Source organism: Myotis brandtii, unplaced genomic scaffold (genome assembly GCF_000412655.1).
Source record: "Myotis brandtii unplaced genomic scaffold, ASM41265v1 scaffold29, whole genome shotgun sequence".
Classification (NCBI taxonomy): Eukaryota; Metazoa; Chordata; class Mammalia; order Chiroptera; family Vespertilionidae; genus Myotis; species Myotis brandtii.
In genome coordinates, this window is record NW_005361075.1 from 3,277,055 (window position 1) to 3,287,420 (window position 10,366).

The following is a 10,366-nucleotide window of genomic DNA, read 5'->3' on the forward strand; positions in this document are numbered from 1 at the left end:
AGAAACACCGATCAGCTGCCTCCTGCACACCCCCTACTGGGGATGATGTGCCCGCCAAGGTACATGCCCTTGACCGGAATCGAACCTGGGACCCTTCAGTTCGCAGGCCGACGCTCTATCCACTGAGCCAAACTGGTGAGGGCCATGGATGTTTCTATCTCTTTCTCCCTATCCCTTCCTCTCTGAAATCAATAAAATATCTTTTCATTGATATGCACAATAAGGCATGTGGCCTCAATTACCATGAGAAGCCAGAGCATCTAGTACCCACAAGAGAAACTCAACCACATAGAGAGTGGGAAAGTTTCCAGGTCCTTGATGACCAGATTCAGCTCTTGGATTAGCCATTACAGAAGGCCACCTGACCTTTGGGCTTTTTGTTATGTGAGATGATACTTTTTCTTATTGTTGATATAACTTTTTGTCCCTTATAACCAAAAACATCTGGCTGATGCATGTAGATATTTACCTTCATAGTAAGTGGCAGATATGGGTTTGTCTGACTTCATACTAACTCATTAATCACACTACTATGAGGATTAACTTGAACATCCATGCCCTACCACCCCCATTTCTGCAATGCAACTTATGACCATACCAATAATAATAATAATAATAATAATAATAATACTTGTTAAATGTCTATTACCTGATAAGTAGTTCTAGGGAACTCACCTGCATTCATTCTTGTAAATAGTTACTATTATCCCCATTTAACAGATGAGAAAACTGAGGCACAGAGGGTTTAAGCAACCTGTCCAAGGTCACATAGCTAACAAGGTTCTAACTATAAATGCTCTTACTCACTATGCTAAATAGAGAAATGCAGTTTAGTACCTACTTCCATTGGTCAAACTCTCACCTTAGATTTTTTTTTAAATAAATCTTTATTGTTCAGATTAAAAAAAATTAAAAAGAAAATTAAAAGTCTAACTTTATTTATTTATTTATTTATTTATCCTTTATGAGTGCATTTGAACCAAACTGACAACACTTGCTGGGAAGCAAAATCTCAACTTTAAAAGGAAAGAATTTTAATTAAACCAAAGAACAGCTTCCATTTTGATTATAAATTCTTTATTATTTGGTGTGTACATACATAAAGTATATATATTTAAGCTGAATATTTAATAAAAACTCTAGGGAAGTATTCCAATTGAAAAATTATGATTACAAAGTAAAATAATCAAGATACATCAAGGATGCATGTGATTCCGTGCCAAATTTACAATCAATCACATATCTACAATGTCACAGTCTTTTTATTCCCCCAAAAGTTTCCACATAAGAACTCAAAAGTGGGCAATAACTTGCCCAAAGAATAAGCTATTTTCATTATGTAGAACATGGGGCGGGACATTATGGGAAATATAGCTTCTTCAGAATATTTTCATGGAGTTGCTAGTAAGACAACAGAGCCTAAGGCGAAAAGGACCTGTCCAAGTAGCCTGTTTATGTTGAATATGCCTTTATTCCTTGCCCGGTTTAGGTGATGGGTCAGCCATGTTTTGTAGAAGAATGGCGAACAATAGACACCAGGAAAATTTTTTCGGCCACAGCCATATCCATAACTGGTAATTCCCATAACAAAAAATTGTTTATGTTCTGGGATGTAGCACATTAATGGTCCACCACTATCACCCTATTAAAAAAGTCCCAAAAGAGTGTCAGTTACTTCTAGTAGTCCTTATATAATAGTAAAGCTGGAGTAAATTAACCACATTAAACATACTTTGTATAAATATACATTTTCAATATACCTCTGACTAATTAAGATCAATAGATTTTCAGTTTTATAGTCCAACTCAAACAAGAATTCAGTTACATCCAGTCTGGTGGTATTTAGAGGAACCATACAGCTGGTGGATAAACGTACCATCTGTATAGTTTTGAACCAGAATACTATAAATCAAATTGTTTGGGATTTTTTTTGTACAATTACTCAGGAGAAATATAATTCAGGATATGTGCAAAATATTGTAAACACTATCTACTAGAATACTTCTATTGTGTAATGCTGTTTGTGAGAGGTATATCTTTAAGATATATGAAGGAGTCTTTTAGGTGTGTCTGGTTTGATAGATAAAATTAGATTATGGTGACGGTTGTACTACTCTGTAAATATACTAAAAACCCATTGAGTTGTACACTCTAAATGGGTGAATTGTGTATATGTAAATTGTACCTCAATAAAGGTGGTATTGGGAAAGAAAGGAAGAAAGATTCAGCGCAAATCAGGAAAGTAAATCAGTTCAGGGGTGAACTGAATCTTGCAAGAAATGGCATCTTTCTAAATGTTGACATTGGCTAGTGCATGATATTAGGAATACATGGCTAACCCCCTCTGTAGTATCACAAATAACAAATCTCCCTCGGAGTTCATACAAGATTGTCCATGTAACAACTGAAACACCATTACTAAGGATGTTAATCACTCAAAGCAACAAGGACATTGAGCTAACTGTTACAGTGCCTAAGAGTTAAAGACTGTTTCTAAAATGTTTTCAAATTCTCTATATGCGGTAGGCATTGAATAATAATTTTTTTAACAATGGAAATGTTTTGCTTATGAATGCAATTAAATTAGATTGGACTCATTATTATTTTACTCAGCAAGGTTTTAAATATATATTTAAATATCAATATATCATTATATATTTTATGGAGAGGAAAGAGAGGGACAGAGAGATAGAAACATTGAGGACAGAGAAACATTGATCTCCTGCCTCCTCCTGGGGATCAAGCCTTCAATCCAGGCATGTGCCCTGACCAGGAATCCAACTGGTCACCTCTTGGTTCATGGGTCAACGCTCAACCACTGAGCAACACCAGCCGGGCTCAGCAAGGTTTTTAAGGAAAAGGACACAGCATGGATAAACCCTGGATTTCTAGAAATAAGAATAAGTAGGAAAAGATCAGAGCATGGGTTATTGCTTAGGGATGAAGTAGTGAAGAAAAGAGGAATAAAGAAAGTCAAAACAAAAAATAGATAAATTGGACTTCATAAAAAAATAAAAAACGTTTGCGCTACAAATGACAACATCAGGGAAGTGAAAAGACAGTCCACAGAATGCGAGGAAATTGTATCCATGATATATAAAGAATTTTTACGACTCAATAATTAAAAGGTAAATAACTCAGTTTAAAAATGGGCGAAGGATCTGAGTAGACATTTCTCCCAAGAAAGTATGCAAATAGCTAATAAGCACATGCAATAATGCTCAACATTATTAGTCATTAGGGCAATGCAAATTAAAATCGAAATGAGATACCACTTCACACAAGGATGGTGGTAATAAAAAGGACAGACAAGCCCTAGCCATTTGGATCAGTAGATAGAGCCTCAGCCTACAGACTGAAGGGTTGCAGGCTTGATCCCCTGGGGCTCTGGGGCCCTGGGGCCCAGGTTGGGCGTGTGCAGGAGGCAACCAATTGATGTGTCTCTCTCAGGTGGATGTTTCTCTCTTTCTGTCTCTCCCTCCCTTCCACTCTCTCTAGAAATCAATGGAAAAATATCCTTGGGTGAGGATTAAAAACAGAACAAAAAAGACCGACAATAAGTGCTGACAAAGATGTGGAGAAATTGAAACCCTTATATTTTACTGGTAAGAATGCAAAATGGTGCAGCCACTTTGGAATATAGTTTGGCAATTCTTCAATATGTTAAACATTCACTCAGGAATTCCACCCGTAGGTGAAATTTGCAAGAGAAAGTAAAACATACCAACACAAAAAAACATATAGAGAAACATTTATAGCAACATTATTCAGAATAGCCAAAAAGTGGAAATAGCTCAAATGTCCATCAGCTAATGAATGGCTAAATAAATGTGGCCCAGCCCAGTTGGCATGGCTTAGTGGTTGAGCATCAACCTATAAACCAGGAGGTCATGATTTGATTCCCGGTCAGGGCACATGCCCAGGTTGCAGGCTCAATCCCCAGTGTGGGGTGTGCAGGAGGCAGCCAATCAATGATACTCTCTCATTATTGATGTTTCTCTCCCTCTCCCTTCCTCTCTGAAATCAATAAAAATAAAAAATAAAATAAAATATGGCCTATTCATACAATGGTACATTATTTGGCAATAAAATGAATAAAGTAATATATGTGACAATGTGGTTGAGCCTGGAAAACATGCTAAGTGAAGGGAGTCAGTCACAAAAGACCACATACTGAATGATACCATTCATATGAAATTCCCAGAATAGGCAAATCTTTAAAGATTAGTAGTTGCCTAAGGCTGGGGGTGGGTGGGAGGAGAATGGAGAGTGACTCATAATGAGTGGAGGTTTCTTTTTTGGGGTGACAAACATGTTCTAAAATTAGATTATGGTGACGGTTGCACTACTCTGTAAATATACTAAAAACCCATTGAGTTGTACACTCTAAATGGGTGAATTGTGTATATGTAAATTGTACCTCAATAAAGGTGGTATTGGGAAAGAAAGGAAGAAAGATTCAGCGCAAATCAGGAAAGTAAGGATTTGGGTTGAGAAAAAAAGAACTTAGTACTTTTTTAAAGAAATTTTTAAAAATATATATTTGTATTGATTTCAGAGAGGAAGGGAGAGGGAGAGAGAAACAGAAACATCAATGATGAGAGAGAATCGTTGATTGGCTGCCTCCTGCACACCCCACACTGGGGATTGAGCCCATAATCCAGGCATGTGCTCTGACTGGGAATCAAACTGTGAACTCCTGGTTCATAGGTTGATGCTAAATCACTGAGCCACACCAGTTAGGCTAAAAAATTTTTTGAGAGGAATGGAGAGAAAAAAACACTGATGGACTGCCTCCTGCACACCCCATACCGGGACCCAAAACCATGTGCCCTGATGAACCTGAAACCCCTCTGGGTCTGGCAGGATGCCCAACCGAGCCACACCGCCCAGGGCAAAAATTGATAATTAAGACATCACCAGCCTTGGCTGGGTAGCTCAGTTGGTTAGAGCATTGTCCCAATAAGCCAAGGTTGTGGGTTCAAACCCAGGTCATGGCACATACAAGAATCAACCAATGAATGCATAATAAGTAGAACAACAAGTCATTGTTTTTCCCTCTCTGTGTGTCTCTCTGTATCTTCCTTCCTCTCTCTAAAATTATTTTTTTTTAAGAAAAGGCTTTACCAGAAAGTGATCAAAGGCCTTGTTCAAGTTCCCTCTGGCTTTAGAAAATATTTCTAAGGAAAATTATTTGGTCTTACCCTGCAAGTATCAAAAATTCCATCTTCATCACCTGCACAAAATGAAGTTATAGGAATTATATTCCCATAACTCTTATCAGAATTACAAACTTTTCGAGAAATATAATGCACTTGTGCTTCCTGTAACATTCTTGTAGAATTACCTATTGACAAACAAACAAACAAAAAGCACCAATAAGTGATTTTGGAGAGCAGGCATTTTGACAGTGATATAAAATTTTCATGTTGAATAGGTTTTCTTTCCAAAGTGACTGATTCAACAATTATGTAAAACTAGAGGCCTGGTGCACGAATTCATGTGCGGGTGGGGTCCAGTTCTCCCACCTGATCGGGCCAATCGGCTGGACTGTCCAGGGGGAGGGACCGCGGGTGGTTGGCCAACTGGCCCTGCCCCTTGGTCGAACTCCGGTTGAACTCCTGGTCGAACTACCGATCGAGGGGACAATTTGCATATTAGCCTTTTATTATATAGGACTAGTAGCCTGGTGCACAAAAATTTGTGCACTCGGGGGTGAGGGGGTGAGGAGTGGGGCCAGACCCCTCAGCCCGACCTGCACCCTCTGTCATGTTCCGAGATCCTGGCCACTCCTGGCATAGGCACAGGCCTACAGGCTTGGGGCGGCCTGGCTCCCGAGGCCCCATTTTATCAAGAGAACAAAGTTGGCGTTAGTTACAGCCCTCACCGAACACAGTACAGTGCATCTGTGCGTACAACTGCCTTGTTCATGTGCCTGCTTCGCCCTACTGAATTACTAACATCTTGAGGACATAGCTCTGTCTTATCCTGCTTCAACTTCATGCCTGGCCTGGTGCCAGGGACCTGAGAGGGTTTGCTGAGTGAGTGAGTGAATAAATGAGTGAGTGAGTAAGTGAATGAGTGAATGAATGAGCGAGTAAGAAGTGAATGAAGCAGCTACGGGGTGGGAACTTCTGCCGCGTTGCCATAGCAACGCAGCAGAAGTTCCGGCCCCGCTCCCGGCTGCCTGATGACCACCCCGGGAAGTTCCTGCCCTGTTCCCAGCAGCCAGGTGCCCCTCTCCTGGCTGCATAGTTCGCGCCCCGCTCTCGGCTGCCTGATGCAAACCCTGGGAAGTTCCCATCCTGCTCCCAGCGGCCCCACGCCCCTCTCCCAGCTGCATAGTTCACGCAGGGCAAAGGTGGCCCGGGTTCTCTGCCTTTGCCCTGCCACCTGGCTCTTGCCTGCGGCCTGGGTTTCCAATCACTGGCCGGGGGTGGGGGGGACAGGGAAGAGGCTCCCATCATTGTGCCTACATATGCAAATTAACCGCCATCTTTGTTGGCAGTTAATTTGCATATCGCCCTGATTAGCCAATGGGAAGCGTAGCGGAGGTACAGTTAATTGCCCTTTTGTCTTTTATTAAATAGGATTGTATCAATGTATGTATGTATGTATATATGTATGTATGCCTAGGAAGACTGTGGAAGAACATTCACCAAAACGTTAATGACCGTTATCTCTAGACTAGAGGCCCGGTGGGGGGGTGGGGGGTCCCTCAGCCCAGCTTGCACTTTCTCCAATCTGGAACCCCTCGAGGGATGTCCGACTGCCCATTTAGGCCCGATCCCCTGGTGGGATCGGGCCTAAATGGGCAGTCGGAGATCCCTCTCACAATCCAGGACTGCAGCCTCCCAACCACTTGCCTGCCTGCCTGCCTGATTGCCCTTAACTGCTTCTGCCTGCCAGCCTGATCGACGCCTAACTGCCCTCCCCTGCAGGCCTGGGTCCCCCCCAACTGTCCTCCCCTGCTGGCCCGGTCACCCCTAACTGCCCTCCCCTGCATCACCCCTAACTGCCCTCCCCAGCAGGCATGATTGCCCCCAACTGCCCTCCCCTGCCAGCCATCTTGTGGTGGCCATCTTGTGTGTTAGAGTGATGGTCAATTTGCATATTACTCTTTTATTAGATAGGATAGTAGAAATTTCAGGTTATTTTTGCTGTCTTTGCTCTTGTGTACTCCTGAAGGTCTTACAATAGGATCTATTGATTTTACAAAGTAAAGCTATTGTCAAGGACTAAAGACATAAAGCCTGAGGCCAATCTTTCTTCTGTTGTAAGTTGTGAATACTTTTATTTAATTTTACAATGATGCTAAGTCTTGAAGGATGGTGCACAGGAAAATAAAATATATTTTAATTTATGTACTCCCCTAACTTCTCCGCTCATTCCAGAACATAAAGTGGTTCTTTGCTACACAAGAAAATAGGAAAATACAGGACAACACACCAAGAACCTAAAGGACAGATTGTGGAAAGATTTATCCATAGAAAAGCTGCTGTAACAGCAGCACCAGATCCTACCAGCCCGTCTCGGAGGTGCAGCTGTCCCCTGTGGGAGCTGGGTGTTTTGTGTGCCCCGAATTCTCCTTCAGCTTTCCTGGTAATGGACTTTGTCCCCTTGACTGCAGGTGGGCAGCTGTTCCATTCACAGAATTCTACTCTGTTGGTGTCACTGATTGGTCTGGACTTCACTATATTTAGTACAAGGGTGACCAACTGGAATCCTTATCCAGCTATTTTTTTTTTTAACCAGGGCTGCTGGAGAAGAATGTTTCACCCTAGTCACATGACTGTTTCGCTATAAATCTAAAGCAGCCTAACTCTCTAGTTCCAGCCTTTTGAGGACAGGCAGCCTGTGGAACTACAGTCAACATACAGAGAGAATAGGAGTTGGAAACAGAAATAAAATATATCCCAGAGCATTCAGATTCCTGGGTTGAGGCTTCCTGGAGGCTGGCCACATTTCTGCCCTTTATTTAAAAATAATTTCCAGTAATACTGGCTGCATATAAAAGAATACATGTAACATGTAAGTGATAACATGTAATAATAAAATGAGCACCTGGGAACCTACCACCCAATTTATGAACCTGGTGCAGTGATATTAAAAAACAAACAAACAAGAGATTTCAAAGTGAATATAAGAGGGAGCCCAGAAACAGATGTCTGGACTTTCTGTTCTATTCCACTGGTCACTGAGAATTTCCTTACACAAATATAGCACTGACTCATTACTACAGCTTTAGAACAGTTTTCTTCCACAGGATTGTGTTGGCTATTCTTGGTTCTTTTAGAATGAGCTTTATAATTGTCTCAAAACTCATTAAGGTTTATCATTCCCTGGGTGGGGTTTTTTTTTCTCCAGTTTTGCAGATAGAATTGACATCTTTATGATACTCAGTCTTCCTATTCAAGTATAAAGTATTTCATTCCATTTACTTAGGTATATTTAATGTCTTTTAAAAATTGTTTAGGATTTTTTTTCCATAAAAGGCCTACAATCTTTTGTTAGATTTGTTTTTACCTACCTAATTATTTTGGTATTTTCGTAAATGTTAATGTCTCTTCACTTTTCCAACATTAAAATGAAAATTTTAATCATAAAGCAAAGATAAAAGAATTTCTCAGTGAACAGTCATATGCCCACCTCCTAGTTTCTTTAATCTAGAGTTGTTTCTGCAACTTTTATTTAGCTATTATTTTAAAATTATAGAAAAGTAGCAAGAATAGTATAAAGAACTGTTAAATACCCTTTACTGAGATTCACCGGTTGTTTTTTCTCACATTCGCATTATTTGCACTCTGTGTGTTTATAATTTTTTGAATCATTTGAGGGTGAATGGCAGCGATTGTTTTAGAGTGCATTAGTTAAGAAAAGGACATGCCCTTATTAACCATAGTACTTTTATCAAGATCAGGAAATTTAACACTGGTAAGTACTATTATTCAGTTCACATTTAATCTCAGTGTATTTTATCTATTTTCCAGCTATCTATCTGTTATAGATTTATAGTCTACTTTTATTATAGTTTAATTTGAACCATTGACCCACTTCTATATTTGCCTATTCTGGACATTTTCTCATATAAATGGAATTATATAATATATGGGCCTTTGTGTCTGGCTTATTTTACTTAGTATAATGTTTTAGCATGTATCAGTACTTCATTTATTTTTATGACTGGATAATATTGTTTGAATATACAACTTGTTTATTCATCAGTGATGGACATTTACATTTTTTCATTTTTTTGTTAGTATGAATAATGTTGCTATGAATAGCTGAGTATGGGTTTTTGTGTGAACATGTTTTCATTTCTCTTGGGTATATTCCTACATGTGAAATTGCTGAGTTGTATGGTAATTGTATGTCTAAATTTTTTTAAAAATGTATTTTATTGATTTTTTACAAAGAGGAAGGGAGAGGGATAGAGAGTTAGAAACATCGATGAGAGAGAAACATTGATCAGCTGCCTCCTGCACACTCCCCAGTGGGGATGTGCCTGCATCCAAGGTACATGCCCTTGACTGGAATCGAACCCGGGACCCTTCAGTCTGCAGGCTGACGCTCTATCCACTGAGCCAAACCGGTCAGGCTGTATGTCTAAATTTCTGAGGAACTGCCAAACTGTATTCCAATGCAGCTGTATCATTTTATATTCCCACTAGCAATGTATGAGGGCTCTAATTTTTCATATCCTTGCCAACACTTGCTACTGCCTAAATTAAAAAAAAATTTTTTTTTATTTCAGAGAGAAATGGAGAGGGAGAGAGAGACAGAAACATCAATAATGAGAATCATTGATTGGTTGCCTCCTGCACACCCTCTACTGGGGATCGAGCCTGCAACCCTGGCATGTGCCCCTGACTGGGAATCAAGCCAGGTGACTTCCTGGTTCATAGGTCAATGCTCAACCACTGAGCCAACCGACCAGGTACAACATAAATTTACATTAAGTGAATTATATCAAGTGAATGATGTTATAAATATCCAAATGGTCCTTGGCAGACTGGGAATGTGACTTCCTGGTTCATAGGTCAATGCTCAACCACTGAGCCAACCGACCAGGTACAACATAAATTTACATATTTACATTTATATCAAGTGAATGATGTTATAAATATCCAAATGGTCCTTGGCAAAAAAAAAAAAAGTTTCCCCACCCCTGTTTTAAAGTCTATTTTTGTCTGATATATATATTGCTTGTTTTTTTTTTTTTTTTAATTAAATCTTTATTGTTCAGGTTACATTTGTTCCTCTTTTTTTCCTCCCCATAACTCCCCTCCTCCCAGTTCCCGCCCCACTCTCCGCCCTCACTCCCCACCCACTGTCCTCATCCATAGGTGCACGATTTTTGTCCAGT

General features: G+C 40.0%; 1 protein-coding gene across 1 annotated transcript in view; it reads right to left on the minus strand.

Annotated features, from left to right (window-relative positions):
* Positions 1-1,094: 1,094 nt before the first annotated feature.
* The window catches only part of TMPRSS12 (transmembrane (C-terminal) protease, serine 12), a 39,636-nt gene continuing 30,364 nt past the window's right edge, over positions 1,095-10,366 (minus strand). Inside the window, exons 5-6 of the mRNA XM_014542023.1 lie at positions 5,205-5,347; positions 1,095-1,642 (exon numbers count right to left, since the gene is read on the minus strand). Coding sequence (XP_014397509.1) covers positions 1,391-1,642; positions 5,205-5,347 — 395 coding nt within the window. The 3' untranslated portion in view covers positions 1,095-1,390. The remainder of the gene's footprint in view (positions 1,643-5,204; positions 5,348-10,366) is intronic.